Source organism: Nuphar pumila, chromosome 7 (assembly GCF_984573655.1).
Source record: "Nuphar pumila chromosome 7, dmNupPumi1.hap1.1, whole genome shotgun sequence".
In the NCBI taxonomy this organism is placed as follows: domain Eukaryota; kingdom Viridiplantae; phylum Streptophyta; class Magnoliopsida; order Nymphaeales; family Nymphaeaceae; genus Nuphar; species Nuphar pumila.
The window spans coordinates 36,604,518-36,626,618 of NC_143255.1; the positions used below are offsets into that span (position 1 = coordinate 36,604,518).

At 39.6% G+C, this 22,101-nt stretch overlaps 2 protein-coding genes across 2 annotated transcripts; both read right to left on the reverse strand.

Annotated features, from left to right (window-relative positions):
* Nucleotides 1-723: 723 nt before the first annotated feature.
* LOC149831929 (pentatricopeptide repeat-containing protein At1g62350-like) lies at nucleotides 724-9,379 on the reverse strand. The gene is made up of 2 exons (XM_090012288.1): nucleotides 9,074-9,379; nucleotides 724-1,291 (listed from the first exon to the last, which is right to left on the reverse strand). The coding sequence occupies exons 1-2, from the start codon at nucleotides 9,350-9,352 to the stop codon at nucleotides 905-907; spliced, it is 666 nt and encodes a 221-aa protein (XP_089868414.1). The 5' UTR covers nucleotides 9,353-9,379; the 3' UTR covers nucleotides 724-904.
* A 1,368-nt stretch (nucleotides 9,380-10,747) lies between these two features.
* Nucleotides 10,748-21,656, reverse strand: LOC149831930 (inactive TPR repeat-containing thioredoxin TTL3-like). The gene is made up of 7 exons (XM_090013116.1): nucleotides 20,725-21,656; nucleotides 18,477-18,672; nucleotides 18,159-18,331; nucleotides 16,699-17,032; nucleotides 15,445-15,666; nucleotides 10,969-11,123; nucleotides 10,748-10,835 (listed from the first exon to the last, which is right to left on the reverse strand). The coding sequence occupies exons 1-7, from the start codon at nucleotides 21,654-21,656 to the stop codon at nucleotides 10,748-10,750; spliced, it is 2,100 nt and encodes a 699-aa protein (XP_089869242.1).
* Between the last annotated feature and the right edge of the window lie 445 nt (nucleotides 21,657-22,101).

A 22,101-nucleotide genomic window follows, 5' to 3' on the forward strand; every position in this document is an offset into this window, starting at 1 on the left:
AATGTAACCGGCTCCGATTCAGATGGGATGTGGCCAATACCATATTTGACTAATCAGATGTTGGCTAAATGGATTCAAATTTGAATTGTGAAAAAGTCATACCAGATCTGTTTCTTTACGTGTAAATGGATTCAGATATCCATAAAATTCATATATTTGTCAGATTTTCATATCTGCATCCAGTTATAATTGGATATAGTTTTGGCTTACCAAATGCAACTACACGGATTCAAATTCGATAGGATATTGGATAAAATCTGATTCATCCTTAACTGTAGTTATTCTTTATCCATTTCATATACAAAAAAATATCAAACCTAGCAAGGTTTTAAATGACAAAATTAAGCCAAAGCTAGGTGGTCAACAATAATTGTGCTCGGGCTTTACCAAGGTGTTAACTATATAAACAGAAGGATATAATTTTAAATTTTTCAGAGAGAGAGAGAATTCTTTTTTGCTTGCTTGGACCCGTTGAAAATGTGCTGTTCAATAAGGTATCAGGTACAGCATAATGTTCAACCAGTTGCATCTATGATCACAATTCAGAGTACTGCTTCACTCAAGTCTTCCTTTACATTTCGTCTTGTATATTTTGCAGTCTACCATTAGAATTTATAGATGGTGTCATTCCCTCAACCTCTCTAGACTACCAAGATGCCTTCAGGACTCCTAAATTAAAAAAAAAAAAAATGCGCCCATGATGTTGATTCAGAGGGCGTTAAGTTGCCACAAAATGGCTCAGATGAATTTATCGCTTGTTCAGCAATCATGCAGATACTGTATCATTTCTCTCACTAAAAATGCACAGAAATGAGAAACCTGAAATGTGAAGTTGGTATAGAAAACATTCCAATGCTGTAAGAATGGAAGTGTCTTCGGGGTTTTAGCTGGCCATAAAAAAAATTTAATTATTAAATAAATCCTCAGGTGGGTCATATACAATCATACCAGGGAAAAGCTCCAAAAAGTCTTCCTTCACTTTTTCCCTCAATTCAGGATAAGGTACAAGGCCTTTCAGAATTACACGGTAAGGCAATGACAAGGGTGGATCAGGAGATTCTCTCATCTCACTGTAAAATTCCATTGCTTGAGAAGGTAGATTGTTGTCCAACAAGCACCTTATAATGTCACCATATGTATGCTGATCAAAGTGAACCTTCTCTCTCTTGGAATCTTCCCAGACTTGCATTAGTTCTTCAGCCTTCTTGTTCCGTGACAACATCATAAACATGTCTCTGAAAAAGAACATGTCCGGCCTGTACCATATTTCTTTACGTACTAATTCATATACCTGCAGCCAATTTTCTGCATCATTAACAAGGAGAACATACGTGTGCAAGCAAACACATAAAGATGAACATATGCACGCAAAACACCAAGCCGAAATTGTTGTTAGCAGTTATGTGCACGTATGACAGCCAAAAGTGAACATGTACAACTCAGTTTAAAAAATTGGACATCCTGTAGAAGTCCTAGAAATCCTTGGATGGAAGCTTAAAGTAGACTCTCACCAAAACCCAATTTCTACATCATATTGGGCATGTTACTTAAGTGATTCCATAAGCTACAATAAGGTATTCCCCACAATCTTCTATGTTATGTGCAAAAATAAGTTGAAACATGAATAGGAAAACAAACGAAAGAATTTGATGGCAGTTCTAAAATCTTCAGCATGGCACAACTGTTAAGGAAAGCGTTGAAACTTGAAACCCAGCCCAATAGCAACATGATCAGGCTCAATCCTCAAAAGCGGCAGTCAGACTTGAGGGGGCGTGATATGGCAAGTGGTGTTGGTAGTCAAGGCAATCAGAAAGGTATGACAAGTAGTGTTGGCAGTGAAAGCATTCAGACATGTAATATGGCAAGTGGTGTTGTAAGTCAAGGCAATCACAAAAGAAATAGAATGAAGTTGGCAACAGAAAGGAAAGATCAAGGCAACTTGTTATGCAGCCATGATCAAAGGAACTCTCTCATAAGTGGCACGTCGAAGAAGGAAACTCATAGGAGGCAGGAATCTCAGCCCAAACGAGAAAGTACAATCCACTTACCATGTGAAAGGAAATTCTATTCTTGTGCTTCACAATTTTGTAAATGTTGGCAATCAAATGTTACATACCTTAAACAGACTCTGAGGTGTATAAGTAGTACCTCCACTCACCAAAATAGTGTAGAGTGGAAAAGAGTTAAGAAAATAAGAAGAAGAGAGAGAGAGGTCTCCCTTACAGTGAACGTAGGCATAAATTGCAGAACCACATTAATCCTATGTGCATCTTTGTGTGTGATCATTATTTTGAGTTTTAAAGTTTTTCATGGTATCAAAGCGATCACGATCTACGTTGTTGTCATCCCTGCTGAAGTGCTGTTAACATGCTCTCATGGCTTGTTCAAACATATCTTCATCATCAAGCATGGTTTCAAGTCTTTTGTTGACTCCCAACCCCACTGTGCAATGGAATGCCTTCTCAAGTCTGGCGTCTATCAAATTAGATCGCACCAACTATCCGCATTGGCGTTCGCAGATAGAATTTGTGATGTATAGCGAGGATTTAATCAAATATGTTTATGGTTTTGTCTCATCTCCAAATCAGCCTATTGTTTAAGGTGAACAAGTTTTCTCAAAATCCCAAACTTTTCATTTGGAAGAGAACCGATCAATTGGCCCTTAGCTGGATAAAGGCTAGTGTGTCTAAGCTTGTTCTCAGACAAATTATAAGATTCACCACCGCGCGTAATGCCTGGCTTGCTTTGGAACGTTCCTACTCGTCCCAATCAAAATTAAAAGTTCTTCAATTGAAAAGAGAACACCCAAAACATCACGAAGGATGATAAACCTAAGATTGATTATCTTAATCATGTCAAATTTGTGGCTGATTCTCTAAGTGCCATCAGTGAGGAAGTTAAAGATGAGGATCTTTGTTTTGTTCACTCTCAACGGCGTCCCAGCCGAATACGAGAGTTTTATCATCATAGTTTCTACGTTTCAAGACAAACTCTCAACATTTGTCGAATTATTTGACGTGCTTCTCACTCGAGAGAAAAGGCTGTAGTTATTTGTGCCAAAACAATCATATCAAATGGAATCCTCTTCAATTGTTTTCTTTTCTCAAAGAGGCAGGGGTTGCAGAAATTATTTCTGAGGTCACGGAGGAAGAGGATGTGGCTTTGGGAAGAATTTTTAAAACAACTTCCAAGACAAAAAATGTAGTTTCAATCAAGCATCCAACTCCAATCAAGATGGGTGTATGACTTGCCAATTTTGTGGGCGCAAAAATCACACTGCTCGACAGTGCTATGACATACCCAAGGCTTTCGCTGTGATGGCTTTAATTGCTTTTCAAGATGATGCTTGGTACCCTGACACTGGAGCAACAAATCATCTGACTTTCGATGATCAAGGTATGGTTGACAAGAAAGAATACCAAGGAAATGAATCTTTCACTATTGGGAATGGTGCTAGTTTACCCATTGCTAATACTAATAATGTGATCCTCAACTCATTCTAATTCTTTTCTTTTAAAGAATGTTTTATAAGTCCCTAATATTAAGAAAAAGTTATTATTTATTGTCAAGTTTACTCATGCTAACAACCGCACCTTTGAGTTCTCCTCTCATGGATTCACTGTAAAAGATGTACAGAAAGGAACCATTCTCAAAAGAGGACCAAGTAAGGGCAGTTTATACATTTGGATCGAAGCATCTCAGAAAGATGGGAGCAAGGGAAATGAAGCTCATGTTGCAGCCAAGAGAGTAACAACGGGCGTTTGGCATTGTCAGTTAGGACATACTGGAAATAAGGTGTTTGAAATACTTGGGAAAGACAATATTTTATATTTTGAGAAAAAACACGCATCTAATTTTTGTTCTACATACATGGTTGCTAAGATGCATAGATTACCTTTTGAGCCACATGATTTTCATGTCTCTTATCCTCTTGAATAAATTCATGCTGATTTATGGGAACCTTCTCCTTGTTTATCTAGAGAAGGTTTATGATATTATCTTCTCTTGGTGGATGATTTCTCTAGATTTTCATAGATTTTTTCCTTGGTTAGAAAATCAGAAACACAAAAATGTTTTGAAAATTTTAAAGTCATAGTTGAGAAACAACTTGGTCATGAGATTAAAGTCTTTCACAGTGATGATGGTGGTGAATTTTTAAGCTCTAGCTTTACTGAATTTCAGAAGAAAAATGGTATTAAGAGATGGTTGTCATGTCCTCATACCCCGCAGCAAAACGAAGTGGTTGAAAGAAAGCATCAACATGTGGTCGATACAGGTATGAATTTGATGATATATGCCTCTATGAAATTTAGTTTTTGGATTGATGCCTTTCGTACGACCATTCATATTATAAATAGATTATCAAGTGTCAACTTAGGTAACAAATCTCCTTTTGAGTTGATATTTCAAAGACCTCCTCAGTATAATTATTTCAAAAAATTTGATTGCACTTGTTATCCTTATCTCGTTCCATACAACCAAAATAAGTTGTCCCCCAAGTCCAGGCCTTGTGTTTTTATCCGATATGGCTTGTGTCATAAAGGATATATTTGTTATGATCCCGTATCAAAGAAAGTTTTCGTCTCCAGGCATGTTTTTGATGAACAAAACTTTTTATATGTTGGAACAAAAGAACCCACTACTGCCATGAGAGTCAATGAATGACTTTGTAAGCAAAACAAAAATGATGTCTCCTATGCTCCCAACGTGAATAAGCTCATTTCATCTCAACCTATTGCTATCCAATATCAAGTCCATGATACTGGAAATCAGAATGTTTTAAATCAGATTGAATCCCATGTTGAAACTGATTCCCAAGACCATCCTATTGAACCAGAATTTGACGTTGAACTTGATCCTGTTGAACTCGTTAGTGCAACTGATCCTTCTGAACCCACTATTTCCACTGGTGCTGAATTACATGATCAAAATTTTGGTGATGGCATAAATATGGTGGTCGACCTTTTCTCTCAATTCCTTGTTAGAACCCATCATATGATTACTCGATCACAAGATGGCACTCAAAAACCAAAAGTCTTTGCCACTAGCCTTTACCCTATAACCTGCTGCTCTTATTAGTGAAATAACTCAAGATGAGAAAGAACCATGCAACCTTAAATAGGCCCTTCAAGATCCAAAATGGGTTCAAGCCATGAGAGATGAAATAGAGGCTCTTCATAAAAATCATACCTGGGTTTTAGTTTCACCAAGTAGACATTACAATATTGTTGGATGCAAATGGATATATCTTGTAAAATGTCATGTTGATAATAGAATTGCTCGTTACAAGGCCAGACTTGTGCCCAAAGGGTACAGTCAATAAGAGGAAGTAGACTATTTTGAAACTTTTAGTCCAGTGATTAAGCCTACCACCATTAGGTATGTTTTATCTATTGTTTCATGCCAAGGGTGGAAAGTTAGACAACTTGATGTTAATAATGTTTTTCTGCATGGTTTCTTGAAAGAAGTTTATATGGCTCAACCTCGTGGATTTGAAAATAAGGAGTTTCCAAGTCATATATGCAAACTCACAAAAGCTCTTTATGGCCAAAAGCAAGCTCCGAGGGCTTGGTTTGAACGACTTCACAATTATCTGATTGGTCTTGGTTTTATTGAACCTCAAGTAGATTCGTTTTTGTTTATCAAACGATATAAAGAACTGGTCATGTATGTTCTAGTGTATGTGGACGACATTATTGTTAATGGGAGCTCTCAAAGAGAAATTCAAACTCTCATAGATAATTTTGGATGTGCATTTTCTATAAAAGATCATGGTGAATTACATTTCTTCTTGGGAATCGAAGTTCATAAGGATGGTAACGATTTTCTTTTGTCTCAAAGGCAATACATCTAATGACATGTTGGTTAAAACTCAAATGGCAGAATCCAAACCCATGGTCACCCCTGCTGCTCCCAACATGACCTTGTCTAAATTCAATGGAAAACCTATGCTTGATGCTACTCAATATAGAAGTGTGGTTGGAGCCCTTCAATATGTTATGCCCTATGTCACAGGGATTAGGCTAGCAGGGTGCCGCACCCGCGTCGACTCGATGCGGGTTCGGGTGAGGGTGCGGCACCGGGTGCGGTCAACCCGATCCTGGATGCGTTGACCGCACCCAGGGTCATTTCGATCCATTTTTTTGGATTTTTTTTTTTAAAATTGCCCTACGAAATGGGCTGCGGAATTTTAAAAAAAAAATCTGCTGACAGTTGCTTGATGCTGCTCTTGTTTTATAAAGAGGCACTTGTGTCCACAACATCTCACGAGCTTTGTTGGCATCCCAAATTCCCATGCTATTCCTGCCTCCAAACAATTAATTCGCAGCGTTGGAAAACACACTGTTAACTTGGAAATGATGATCCATCTTCCTCAAAAATTAAAACCAAAATTCAAGAGCCTTTTGAAGTCTTTATCCTTCAAGGCTTCAATGATCCAGATCCTTCTTAGTCAAGGATTTTCTCTCTCCATAATAAATGATAATGATGGTGGTAGCCTTGGTGGCTATTAGTATTCACTTTTCTCCTAACGAGATGTCGTAGCCTTGTGTAGACCTCTCTTTTTCACATGTCAAATCCAATAAATTTCTTTTAGTTGTTATCTGTGTGCAACTGTATATAAAATGAAATTTGAAGAACCCTAGGCAGTGGCGTGGCAGTGGAGTCGTAGGCCTCGTAAAGACTCTCTCCAACAAACCACATCAAACCTTTGCTAATATTTTTTTTCGTGAAGACCAGGGAATTTCAGACATGATTGAATCATGACAGTCAGCAGAACGCAGCAGGCTGGGTCGATAACTGGACCCCGACCCGCACCGGGGGAACCTACGGTGTGTGTATGTATGCATATATATATATGTATATATATATTACATTTTTGCCCCTGCCGCACCCCCGCACCCGGGTTTTTTGGATGTGCCGAATCCCCGCACCCATGTGACATAGGTTACGCCTGATGTTTTTTCTGTTAATAAGACATGTCAATTCATGCATAAGCCAACTCATGATCACTGGAATCATGTTAAAAGAATTCTTAGGTGCTTAAAAGCAACAATGAACTATGGTTTTAAATTTGTTAAATCCAATTGTTTGGATCTGTCTACCTTTTCTGATGCAGACTAGGTAGAATGCCCTGATGATAGGCAATCAACTGGAGGCTACCTGACTTGTATTGGACCTAATATTCTTTTTTGGAGATCCAGTAAGCAGCATACTATTGCACGGTCCAATACTGAAGCAAAGTACAAGGCTTTGGCAGAAATCGTATTTAAGTTTATATTGTTGAAAAACCTTTTAGTGGAATTAGGCATTCATCCACCTAATATTCCTACATTGTGATGTGATAATCTTGGAGCTACTTACCTTGTTGCTAATCCTGTTTTCCATGCTAAGACCAAACACATAGAAATTGACAATCACTTTGTTCGGGAAAATGTTGTCAAACATGAAATTATTGCAAAGTTCATCCCTTTTGAAGATCAACCTACTGACATTTTTACTAAAGCTCTTGCAAGGCCCAGGTTTTGTAAGTTACATGACAAGCTCAATCTCCAAGAGTTGGTGATTGGTTTGAGGGGGCGTGTTAAGGAAAGTGTTGAAACTCAATCAAATGACAACGTAATCAAGGTCAATCCTCAAGAGAGACAGCTGGACTTGAGGGGGTGTGATATGGCAAGTGGTGTTGGCAGTCAAGGCAATCAGAAATGTATGCCAAGTAGTGTTGGCAGTGAATGCATTGAGACAGGTAATATAGCAAGTGGTGTTGGCAGTCAAGGCAATCACAAAGGAAATAGAATGAAGTTGACTATAGAAAGGAAAGATCAAGGCAACTAGTTATGCAGCCATGATCAAAGGAAATCTCTCTTAAGTGGCCCAATGAAGAAGGAAACTCATAGGAGGCAGGAATCTCAGCCCAAACCAGAAAGTGCAATCCACTTACCATGTGAGGAAATTCTATTCATGTGATTCGCAATTTTGTAAACCTTGGCAATCAAATGTTACATGCCTTAAACAAAGTCTTCATAAAATTGTAAAGACTCTGAGGTGTATAAGTAGTACCTCCACTGACCAAAAACGTGTAGAATGGAAAAGAGATAAGAAAATAAGAAGAAGAAAGAGGGAGGTCTCCCTTACCGTGGAGGTAGGCACAAATTGTTGAACCAAATTAATCCTGTGTGAATCTTTATGTGAGTGTGATCATTATTGTGAGTTTTAAAGTTTTTCAACAACCAGAAAACAAATAAGACTAAATGAGGAATAGACGTCCATCAGGATAAAACCATTTGGTCCACCACATGTATGTAACGAAACTAGATTTCTCGAGTTCTGTAAAAGTTGAAGATTAAAAATCACATGACTCATACTAGGCTCATGCTATGGAATACAACAGAATTGGAAAGTTTCAGAGATTAAGAAAACGTGGGAAAAAACCCAAAAGAAAATAAAGAAAAGGAAAAGGATGGTTTGGACAAATAATAACTAGCGTTAGTGATCTTAATATAGTTTGAAAGATCAGTTCTCTTAATGATAGTAAGCTTCTTTCGATATGTCATAAGTTAAAACATCTGAAAGCCTCCTTGATTTTCTTTCTCAATGAGCATAGAATTTCACTCTACCATGATATCTGATAACTCCACTTGGGACTTGAGAGAGTCAGATCAGGTAGATGTAATCAACCAAAGGGGCATCCTTTAGGAATCAACTAAACTCTTCAGAACTCAAGGAACAGATAGATGAGCATCGAAAACCAGTATAAACAATAAAAATAAAAACAATTTTTTTTTTGCCTTTTACATCTTTTGTGTGCCATCAAGACCCAATTGGCCTCATACCCAACAACTATCACCATCTTGATCATCATAATCAAGCCTTGTCCCAACTACATGGGGTCGGCTTTCCGAGTCCTGTTTCCCCCATTCCTTTCAATCCAGAGCTTAATATAGCTATAATGGTGGCAACCCAATTGCGGGAACAAGGAAATATCGGGATGGAAAATAAGTACTGAGGGTATTGTAGTAAAGGAGAACAAAGTATCAGAATTGGCATAAGAGTGGGAGGGGGCGAAGGGGCGTACCGTGAGGGAGAGGAAGACGTTGTCTTGCCTCTGAAACTCAGCGAGGACGGCGAGGAGGTCGGATTTGAGGAGGCGAGAGACGCGGGACTTGATGAAGGATTGGAGGCGGGGCGGGGCGTGGTGCTGGAGGCGCTTCATCTCCTGAACAACCACCAGACCTTCCTTCCCCATCTCCTTCCTCTTCCCCCTCCATATGGACAAGCTCGGGCTCGACGATGGGTGGGAGGAGGAGGAAGAGAGGGCCCGAGAGATGATCCCCACCCGCAGAAGACGCATCATCTCTCTCTCTATCTCTCTCTCAACTTAACGTTAAGATAGGCGAACGTGTTTCATTCACGATTTTATTTGCGGGGACAAAAAAACAAATCAAACAAGAAAAAAATCGAAGCGGGATTATAATTTTTTTTATAATCCAAGAAAAAGATCCCCTCATTACCGTCCGCACATTTACTGACCCATAATTAGCAGAAAACGAAGCGGGTACGAAAAGTGTTGCGTGAAGTCCAAGCGGGGAAGCAATGGTATGAAGCGAGAAGCGGAAAACTGTTGTGAAGCGATGAAAATCAAACATATAGGAAGTAATATGTAGCACAGGCGAAAGCAAATAAAAATTATTATTTTTTAATATGAAAAAATAGGAACCGAGGGAGAGACAAATAAGATTGTGATAAGAAACAATATGAAAACATTAAGAAAGCAAAAGAGAATCGATTTGGAAAACAAGAAAGAAAAGGGTTCTCACTAATGAGAATTGAGTTTTTCATATTTTAGAAGCGAGTTTCTCAAAATTTTCCCTTCTTTTAGGGAAGAGAGGAGTTTCTTACTTTCTAAGCAAGTTCCTAGGAAAGTAAGATTCTCCATGTAGCATGAAGTTTCTGGTAACTATGGACTGGCCTCTGGTTGATAAAACCCTTGATGTCCTCCCTACCAAACCAGGGGGTGCACTCAATTTGTATGCGCAAGGGATGCCACTCATAGGATTGGAAGCTGTGATGTCCCATCAACTTGGTGATTCACAATTCGCCCCTACTAGATGAACCCCAACTTGCTTATAAATTGCAAAAATGAAAAAAAAAACTAGGGAAGATTATGAATTTTAATAAGTGGGGTAAGAGGCCTAGATAATTCAGCCCTGTATGCCCTTTGGTTGGGCACTAGTGTGTGTGTGTGTGTGTGTGTGTGAGAGAGAGAGAGAGAGAATCAGGTTTGGATCAGATATCTGACCAAATCTGAATCCAATTAATTGAATTTGTTAATACAGGTGCTAGCTGATTAATGATTGGATTTTCATGCGGTGCAGGTCCAAAACTGAACCAGAATGGTGTTTGTGTCCAACTTGGTTACATAAAAAACATATTAATTAGCTAATTGAATGCAGATTCAGTATTACTCTTTTCCATTCCACATCAAATCTGGTTAAACAAGATCCAATTAAGTTAGAATCAGTAATGCCAAATTCCAAACCGAGTCCGACCCATTTACATCTCTAAAAACAGCAAAAGGGAATGCAACTAAGCACATTACTAAAAAGAAGATTATATTACACTGATCCCTTCAACTTTCCAAATAATGTTCACACAACAGTTGCAAGTTGAAATTGGCATCTTATCTATCAAGGCATTTGTAGTAAAGGCCACAACTTGATTCACCAACATAACCAGCACACTTGATTTCTCAGATATCCATCTCATACTGTATGACTGCTGCCCCAGTTTCCATTGGCCACACTTGATATGTAACATCCATATATGGCCCATAAGACCTGTAAGAAAAGATGGTATATAGGTCCATCAAAGTGGCATGTGGACCATGACTAGGTACAAAGATGCCATCGTTTTGTTTCCTTGATCTCATGTCCAGGGTCCACATGACAGATAAACTGTGAGTTCCCTTACTGTCTAGTGGTGAAGTATTTCATAGAGCTCTCCAGTACCTGCTGATTTGTTCCTGCAATGTCCTTAACTTTGTTTCCATCCTTGTATATCTTGAATGCTGGCACTGAGCTAACACATTCCAACTTTGCTAGGACTGGGCTATCCTCTATGTCCACCTAGGAAAAAAAAACATATCAAGATTATGAGAGAGAGAGAAAAAAAATTGTATTTTTTCATGAAAAATATGATTTTTTGAGGGTTAAAAAAATTATAAGGGAATCACTAATTTAGAGGGGATCTTGATTTTTTTAGACTTTCTGTCCAATCTCATGAAAAACAAGAGGGAGATGACGGAAAGAATGAGAGGATCTAAGTTCATACAACAAATACCCAAGTAAATGTGGCCTAAGGCAAGGTTTGTCTTATTTCATAGAAATGAGAAGCTTTTTCACTCTAAAAAGCTACATTTTTAGACCAGTGTTTGATGGAACCAGGACCGGGTAAATAGGTACTCATCCTATGTATCCATTGCTCGGCTGAGTAATGACAAAAAAAGAAGAGTAACAATAACAACAAACCTTGAGAAAATGGACTGATGGATGCCTCTTGCACAGTTGTAGGGTGAATGGCATGATCCGGTTGGATGGCTCACTTGATTTTGTGCAAAAGAGTACCACACACATGCCTACACCAAAAATGTTAACAACAAAGAAAAATTAGAATAGATCTTTATAAAAGAAAGCCAAACAACCTACCCTCGGTAGGCAATGAGATTGTCATGGGCATAGAATTTTTTGCAAACCTGCAATGCGCAATGCGCCAGACTACCCAATCTGACCAGCTTAACAACCAAAGGCTGCGTACCAACACTTTTTCATGTATTGAATCATTTCATTGGCCTTGCACACCACCTCTTGCGCAACTACCTAGCATAAGCTAATCAAGCACATCTTCAAATGTGTATTCTATCCAAAGGCAACATCATCTGATTCGCTGACACTGCTTAATCAAACAACGCTCTACGTTTGTGCTGCCACACAGCGATGCACTAACGACGATATTGTTGTTTATTGCACGTCGTGTATCATTGCTTATCGTGTGTCATGCTATCACCGCATGTCACCGATAAAGCCAATGCATGTCGTGCGTTCTGCACTTGATGCATTTTTCATTTGGTAGAACTCTGCATTGTGCATGCTCTATTCTGAAAGCTTGGTCTGGTAATTTTCCTTCACCCAAACTATTATTGTCCTTAATAATGCCGGTTCAGGTAAGAACATAGTCTCAACTAATATGTCAGCTTTCCTTTGTACTTATCTTTGGTCTACTTTTTTTCACCATACTCAACTTGCTCTGGTTTTTGTTCACCATCATCGCAACTGTTAACATGTCATATCTCATTTCTTAACGTTTCTCCGATCACTTAGACAACGGTCTTTTGCTCCATCAACATCGAGTATCATTTGCTCGTGGGACCCCAGTATAGTCTCATACACAAGCAGGTCATCCTCGCCTGCACGACAAACTTATCGTCTTCAAGTTTATGGCTAGGGTGCCTTTCAACCCCAGCAAGAGCAATTTCAAGCCCTTCATGATCCTCGTCGAGAAAGACGACCACCAATGTGTGCTGCAGAGATATCACCCCCTTAAGCACCAACTTACAATTTTTCAACGATCCAAACTAATCCTTAAGTGGGAGATGCCTAATTGTGTATCGCCCCAAAGCGATCCTTTAAAGCGTCTCCATGGGCACTTTCCACACAAGGGACAACACGGCTCAACACTGCAACTCTCATATGGAGCCAGCAAAACGTTCTCGCAAAAACCAAATCGACGAGCCATGAACAACTTTTTTCTCACACATAATTCATAGAGGAACTACCAACTTAAAGGACAAAAATAATAAGCATTCTACTCAACATGGGCACTCTGCTAACCCACAATTTTGGAAGACAATCTAGAAGTTTAGTTGAGTCTCTCATACCCAAATGTGCAAATCCATCAAACCAAATTCAACATGCATTCTCTGCATGCATAAGGCAAATGTCACGCTTCACCTACGAGCTTAACATACAACTGGTAGGAATTTTTGGCTCATCTATGTTTCCTTAGCCAATTGAACAACCTTACACTTCTGCTTATCATCGATAAGATAACTCATATCAACCTGACAACATCTTTCTTTTGTGCTTGGTCAACCACATTTCAACTGCACAAAATTATGTAACCAAGATAAATCATCATTGTCCTTTTCAGTGTCATACACAATGAACAACAAGGTCTCCGTAAATCTTTCTGCTCTGATGCCAATTTGTCATAGGTATAAATTTTTTTGCAAACCCGTAACGCGCCAGACTGCCTAGTTTGGCCAGCCTAACGGCCAAAGGTCGCGCACCAATATTTTTTCATATGTTGAATCATTTCATTGGCCTTATGCACCACCTTGTGCGCAGCTGCCTAGAAAAAGTTGATTAAGCGCATCTTCAAATACGTATTCTATCTAGTCTATGCCACTTAGTGCATAGTTGTCCCATACCAGCTATCACTTTCGAAAATTGCCCAAACTTGCCTTAGCCTTACGTGTCATAGAGAGTATTACAACTCTATGCGCACGCTACAACAAAACCTCTCCACTAAAGGAACAAGACTCTGTGGCTCTCAGTCCGAAGACCAGTTGATGATTGAACACCATAGCAAAGAGCACCACCCAAACTCATTCGTCGGTGCATAGGCATTCTCTTGCCTAGTCTGGAGTCACCATACTCGGTTGGAATCGCCTAAGGTGATTCCTATGGAAATTAGCTCTAACTCACTCGCACCCTCATGCGTCCAACTGCTATGCGTGGAAAACTCTTGCAAGTTGAGAGATCCTTAACCAAATCTCCAAAGGCAACATCCTATGATCCACTGGCATTGCTTAATCAAACAATACTCCACGTCTGTGTCGTCACACAATGATGCACTAATGACGATATCGTTGTTTATCGTGTATTGTGCTATCAACACACATCATCGATCAAGCCAACACCTGCTTCACGTTCCTGCACTCGATGCATTTTCCACTCGATAGAGCTCTGCATTGTGTATGCCCCATTTCGAAAGCTCGGTCTGGGATAGAGACTCATTTATGCATTATCAAGTGATGCTTTGTGTGCACAAGTTGCTCATATCCCAACTGGGATGTGTTATCCTCTCATCCTGTTGTTTTTTTATATTTACATAGAGAAACCACCCTGGGATCAGAAACCTAGTCGCATTGGCTCTGCCTATTGTACTTATAATCATTGTTCTGGCAACATAAAACTATGTGGCCTTCTTCACATGAGAGTTGTTGGCCTTTTTTGGTTTATAACTAAGAAACTACACTCAAAGACCTGGTCGCACTAACTCCACCTACCATACCTATGTTTGGTGTCGCAGCCAAGGGTGGAACCAAGAGAAGGGGGGGGGGGGGCTAAAATACATATATTCTAGGCTTATGTGGGGCATAGACCCATATAAAACATGTGGGTCTGCCCCCTTTGAAAAATAAAAATGGGAAACTTTTCCTCTAAAATGTGATATTTTGAGAAGGATAGGGATAGACGTTAGTCGAGATTCCCATCTTATTTTCCTTCTTGGCTACTCAAATTGGATTTCTAAAACTAGTTTCCTTAAACTAGGCGTCAATTGACTTGTAGGTGTTTACTGCAATTGCTGAAATCCCTTATTTGATGCTAGAGAATATACCAAATTTCATGAACCCTTATTGGTGCATATGTTACCTATATCCAGACCCTAAGCCGAACCTAAATCACACCGAGTCATGAGATTCACTTAGAGCTTGGGCTTGTCTCGGTTGAGTCGACTAGCCTAATTAATTAAGTCTCAACTTGCTCAGTTACATAAATGAGTGAGCCACAACCAAAACCTTAACCTATTCAAATTTAGGTTAGTGCTCATGATACATAGACCTAAGCTCCAAAAGGAAAATCTAACCTTTAGATGATTTTTAGTTTGTTCTATTTACTATTTTCATGTGTTAAAGTTGACTCTCAAATAGGATGCTTTATATCATTTCTAAGCCACTATTATTTTCATGAATTATGAACCCTTGATTTTTCACCATCTCAAAGTTGAAGTGTATGGTGTATTAGACATGATAAAACCTTTTAACATATTAAATAAACTATGCTAAATGCATCTATATGGTTAGATCTTTCATCTGGTGGCTAAATCCATACAAACAAGAGTATGTACCACCATAAGGTGTCATGGTACAAAACCACTATATATTTTCTTATATATATATATATATATATATGTGTGTGTGTGTGTGTGTGTGTGTGTGTGTGTGTGTGTGTGTTTTCGGCCCCCTCTATATAAAATTTCTGCTTCTGCCTCTGGTTTCAGAGGCATAAAACTCTGAGGCTATGACCCCTGCCCAAGGGAGTTGTTGGTTGAAAAAGGATAAAGAAAACAGCTAGAAAGTATAAGGATAACAATATTTGCATGCACCAGCAGCATACCAGGGGATTTAACAAACTGCTTGTATAGGTCCACGCTTGAAACAACAATGAGGTCCGCTCCCAGGCCGTTCTCATCTTTACAGTCCTGATCCCCTCGTTGCTTCTTGAGTTGAAGCCTAGCATCGTTCAAGGCTTGCCCTATCTCAGCATCATCCGGAGACTGTCGCATCAATGCTTCATAGTCTTGAATTGAAGACTCCCAACGCTCTAACTGTTATATGAAGCCATGTCAATGTAAAGCAAACAAGGCTAATCCATTTTATTCAAGGGCTAAAAAGTGTCCGTACGACCTAAATGTAAGCACATATTCAGAAGTTTTTATTTTTGTTTGGTAGATTAATGAGCCATAGCTAGATATATGATCCACATGGATTGTTTAATCAGAGAAAGGAGTTTTGAATCATGTGATTGTGGGCTTCAAAAATATTGCCCACAATGTACCAACATTTTACTACTCTAAAATTCGAGTTCATACATGCATGATTCAAGGTCCTATCGATAGCATGCAATGCGAGCTGAACACAAAATTGTAGTCAGATTTAGCCCATATATCTTGCACAGTTGCACCTACAATTTTCTGTTCAATAGTTTGTGTGTGTATTGTGTAAAGGGTAAACCACAATGACCAACCTGGTGTTGGCAAACCTCCAATTGGTAAAACACTTGAGGTTCTCCCTCTGGCCCATCGGATGTACCCCACAACTTCAGGCTTGCGGCAAGAGATGCCTCCCATGGGTTTCGAACTCATGACATCTCATCAACTTTGTGATATACACAAGTTGTCCCAACCAGGTGAGTTGAGCCATTGTGGGCTAAATGTAATAATTCTTGGCTGTCAAATGAGTGGATGTTGCCCCAAGGGGGTTGACATAATGGGGTGGGGTCTTGGCTGCAAGACGGGCAGTCAAGGTTCAATTCCCATGGGGATTGCCCCTCTGCGCAAGCCAATGCATAGCATAGGCCCTGGGGGCAGGGGTCCTATCCTCGGAGTTTTAGGTTGCTGGCACGATGACCATAGGTATGGCAGGTTGAGCCAGCACGATCAGGTTTTTGTGTTCCGAGTGCAGTTTCTTTGAGTTATAAATCTAAAAAAAAATGAGTGGATGTATGGCATCCAATGATTGGACCGAGCACTCTGGGAGGTACTGGGTCCAATCAATGGATCTCCTCTCCAAAAATATTCCCATGTCTCCTCTTATATACAATATATGAAAGTGAGAGAAGTAAAAATGGAACAAGTTACCTTGGCATTACAGTCTGCCCTCCTAAGTCGTGCTTTAAGATAATTAGGTCGAACTTTGAGGGATGTATTGCAATCCTCAACGGCCTTCTCCCACTGCCCAAGTTTGGACCAGCAGGCTGCTCGGTTGCACAAGAGAATGGCATTCATGGGCTCATGCTCCAGTCCTTCAGTATATGCTGCACAAGCTTCGTGAAACTTTGAGGCCGTGAACAATTTGTTCCCAGTTGACCGAGCCGTCGCAACGGCTCGAGCCGTCCTTACCGTTGAACCCACTTCCTTGCTACTAGCATCCAAGTTAGCAGCAAGCTGTGCCATTGAAACCGCATCGTCGAACCTTCACATAACAAAGTTTCAATGGCACTAGGCAAGTACTAAATTTTTTTCTTGTCTTCTAGATCAATATTAGGCAACACTAGATTTTTTAGCCTCTTATATTTCTATATCTATGTGACAAGGACATAATATAGAAAAAGCTGCATTACGTATGAGATAGGGGATACATGAAATTTTAAGGCATTTAGATATGAGGTTGCATATTATAGGGTTGATCTAATTAAAACTTTTATATTTTTTATAAACTTTAATTGATTAAAATGACCAAAACTCTCAAAAGAAATAATCTTTTTAAAAATATGTAACTACTTTTAAAATGAATATCAGTGGAGTATATGCATGCAAATAGCGGGCAAAGATCTATACTCTATCTAATAAAAAACATGTTTTAGATGACAATATTTTGTTATTTTGACATGTTTTTCAATTACATTAAAAAATCAATAGTTCACTGCAGTAAAAGTTTACAATACCAAAAATTGAGTTTTCATATTGAAATAAATCGATGCAAAGCATGTTTTTTTAGTTCAAAAACATAAAGAAAAACATTTGCAAGGTCTTATTAATTTTGAAACGTCTAGAATAGTGATTATTATAGATTTTGGACATTCCTTGGTTTGGATATATAGTCACTTTCTCATGAGGGTGTGTGTAATTAAGTTTTGTATAGTCTATTATACATATTATCTAGTTGGAAAATCATATGTACAAGCAGTACTGACTCAATTTGACCCTATAGATGTGTTCTCTTGAAAAACCTGCATTCACAGTCTCATGCTCAGAAAATGTTTTCCACTAAACAAACTATGTAACATATTTGAGGCTCAAAACCACAAAAAAATCAAAGATCTAGAAAACACTTAGCACACCTTTCTGGCAATTTAAATTGGGTCATTCAAATTCAGAACCTATTATACTAGTTGTGTTTACATGAGTGTCTCCGGTCAAAAAACATTAAAGAGAAGGGTGAAAAAAACCCATAACCAAAACAGGAAAATGTTACATATATTCCCATAATAGTAGTAGTAATAATAATAATATTTAGAATAATAATATTAATAACAATAATAAGAATTATTATTATTATTATTATTATTACTATGAGTGAATATTGACTTGAATCTCACCTGCCTGAAGCTATGTCCACCTGTGCCCTAATGAGAAGGAAGTAGGCGTTGCTTGCAGCTCCAAAGAATTTAGTAACCTCCTCCACTTCGAAATGAGGGCCATTGCTCAACACACTATCAGCCTCTTCATGCCTATGCAGTTTTATCAATGCCTCTGCTTGACATGCAAACAACTGTACAAAATCAAAGAAGAAAAGTAACAGTAAATCCCCATTGTAATAATAATGATGATAATAATAATAGCTTAAAATGAATGCCATAATAAAGGTACAATCACACTGAATGTAAACTAAAAGAGAGAAGGATGCAGAGACGCACGTATGGAGCTGCATCAGCACCGCCACCAATGGCGGAGGCGGCCTCCTTCAACAAGGTGTGGTAGTCTCTCAGCTTCCTTGCGTCGGTGCACTTTGCAAGGTGGGCTTGTAGTGCTTGTGCTTCACGGATCTCAGATGCATTTGATTCGCTTCCCGATTGTTTATAGTGGCTAAGGGACTTATCTGCTATTCCAAGTCTGCAAATTTTCAGTGCAATAAGTATATCAAACATGTTACCTTTGTTACTTGTATTCTTCCCATTTTGAGAACGGGTGTTGTTTATTTGTTTTTATCCCATATATATGTGTGTCATCGGTGATGTTTTTATTTTCCACGAGGAATGGATAAACCACCCCCGGAGTAAGAGACCTCCTCATGCTGGACTTTGCCTGCCAAACCTATGGTCGCTTCTCCTGCAGCCTAAAACTGTGGCGCACTCCTCGCCCGGAGGAAGCCACCAGCTTGGGGTTGCACAAAGGGGGCTGCTGCTGCAATTGCTAAAGAAAAGTAATTCGGCACAACAAAAGTATATATATTACCACTTTTCTAGCCTACCTCTAGTGGGCAGTGGTTTCGGGTTGTTTTTCACAAACATGGGCATATGTATTCAACATGGTCAATTTGTTAGGAAACTATACTTGGATCATATTTTTTTGGACAAAAAATATGATTTTTTAAGCCTTGAATATTTATGTAAATCTTAGACTATTGTTTTTTAAATATTCTAAAAACCTATATATATATATATATATAGGCGGAGCCCGGGGGGGGCAGAACTGGGCTGTAGCCTAGTCCTGCCTCCCGGCCCAGTTAAAAATAAAATTAAAATTTTAAAAGCCCAGTCCTAGCCCAGCCCTGATTCCATATGAAATAGATTTTTAGCCATTTTTGTAGCCCAGCCCTGACTGCAGCAAATAGTTTGATTTGTCCATATGAAATAGATTTTTATTAATTAATAATTGTAGCCATTTTTTTTATCTCAATTTTTTTTCGGGGGCGCTGCCCCCCCCCCCCGAACCCCAGACTATCACACCAATTTTTTGCTACACCCCTGTTTGACCCCCCCTCACATGAATCCTAGCTACGCCCCTGTATATATATATATATATATATATATATATATATATATATATATAGTGATAGCTTACTATCACTTTTTTAGCTTATCATCAACCCAATGAGCTTGTGAAGAGTTTTTTCATGTTTTTCTTAAATCTGTGTTGCTTGATTTTATAATTGTGTCTTGGATCATCCAATTCTGGTATGCAGGTAGTTTTTAAAAGGTTTAGAAAATCAATGGCTTAAGATTTACATAAATATGAAAGGCTTAAAAATTACATTTTTTTGTTAAAAAAACATTATCCAAGTATTGTTTCCTCGCAAATCAACCTTGTTGAACACATATGCAAGGTCAGATTTGAGAAAAGCAAACTGAAAACATGGTAGGCTAGAAAAGTGGTAACCCTGAAACACTATTCCTTGTTTTCAGGTCAAATTTTTATGAATACTCCCTCCTGCCCAGTGGGAATAATTTTCCATTGGCTTCAACCTTGGTGTCGAACTCTCGGAATCTTTCAACTTGAATGCTTTAAGCTGGCCCACCTAATCAGCTACATGGAACCTTTGTGGGCAGTTGCATAATATACTTTAAAACATATAAAAGTTTTTATTTTTTATTTTTTGGTGATGAGCAGCTCACCCAGGATCAAACGACATTCAGCCCTACCCTGGTTATTAAATCCTGGGAGTGAAATTAATTAGCATCACAATTGTGCTCATAAAGTCATGAGCACAACCTCTGGTGGCTTGACCTAGAGACATTTGGGGCCTTCAGACTCTCGACCACACCCCCTAGCCAGGAGGACCTCAAATACAGGGGGGAAACTATTCAAAACAGAGTTTAATTCGGCATTGGTGGCTCTATCATTTAAATTTTTGTATATATCTTTTTTTTAATGACGACGTACCCTCAACCAGAACCAAGTCACTTAATGGGTCGGCCCCCCTGTGAGGTAAACCCCAGCTGGGGTCACTGATACCCAAGTTCTTACGGAGCCCACCAGTTAAAGGCACTAGATGCCCATGGGAATTGAACTTGGGACGAAGGGGTCAGCACCTTCTCCCCAGCCCGCTTCCACTTTGGCGACATGGGAGGGAGTCTAATGGAGTTATAGTGACTGCACCTACAATTATCTCATCATGCAATAATTTCAAATAACACCATTAATCCCCAGTCATTATGATGATACCTGAAATAAAGAGTGGCTAAACGATGATGTGCTCTAGCATATGTTGGCTCAAGCCTAATGGCTTCCGTACACTGTGCAACCGCATCAAGTAACCGGCCGAGCCCGATGAGCGCGGCGCTCTTGTTGCTGTGGTAGGAAGCGTTGTTTGGATTGAGATATATGGCTTGATCATACAAATCCAATGCCTCGGCAAACCTTCCATTCTTGTACTCCTCATTGCCTGCTGCTTTCAACTCCTCAGGATCAAGTCTCTTGGACAAGGCCTTACTCAGCATTGCACCACCACCACCGGCTTTGCCACCTCCACCAACGTCGGCACGGTTGCAATTCTGAACATTCTTATCATTCTTATTGTTGTTGGTTGTAACGATATTGCCATACCCATACCTCTTCCGAGGGGATGAGACAGCTGCGGCAGCGGTGGTCGCGGCAGCGTATGCAGCAGGATTGGTCTTGGATCGCATCTGCGGGCCTCTCTGATCTTTGTTGCTGTGATGATGATCAGGGGCATTGTAGATGGGTGTGGCGGCTTGCCTGATGTTGCCAAGGTTCCCTAGAACCATGACTTTGCTTGATGCTCTCACCAAAGTGTCATTGCCTTGGTTGGCAGGAGGCTTGCTTTGCACAATTGATACCATGGCTGTTTGGTGGTTGTTGATACTATTGTTGGTGGCCTGTGTATTGGTTGCGGGCTTCACTTGGACCAATGCATTAGATCCAGTGGCTGCCAAGGCAGAAGAATCCGGTGCAAGGAAGGAGGCTTCATCAGAACCAATTCTTCTACGTCTACCTTTCATCACAGCGGTGCCAGCCGTTGAGCCGCGTTTCCGCCAGAACGGGCGCTTTCCGAACATGGAGCTGAAAATGCTGCAGCCTTTTCGGTTTCGCTCCGGCTCGAAGGTGGTAACTCTTGTCTCTGCAACAACACTCATTTTTGCCTTCTCTCTTTCTCTCTCTCCCCCTCTCTCTGATTGCTATGCAGTAATCAGGTGCAGATGGATAGGGTGCTTCAAAAGGTAGGCAAACATCAACTAGGAGAAATGACAATAGGATATGGGCTACCCTCTACTAAGAGCAAAAGAAGCATACCATTAGAATAGGATCATATGCTCCAAGGGTGATAGGGAGAATAGCAAGGATGCACAATCAACATTAACTATGAGAATCAAACAAATTCTATTGAAACCTTATATGTGGTATCCTACATGTGCATATACATATGCATCAGAGCATGCAGATGTAATGATTGCAATGCAATATAACGCAATATAATACAGTGCAGGTTCAGCCTACAGGGGGTTGAGGCTTTATCCCCAGGAGGTGTTTTCTTCCCTTCTGTGTTTTTTTCTCTGAGGATAAACAGTCACCACCTCCACC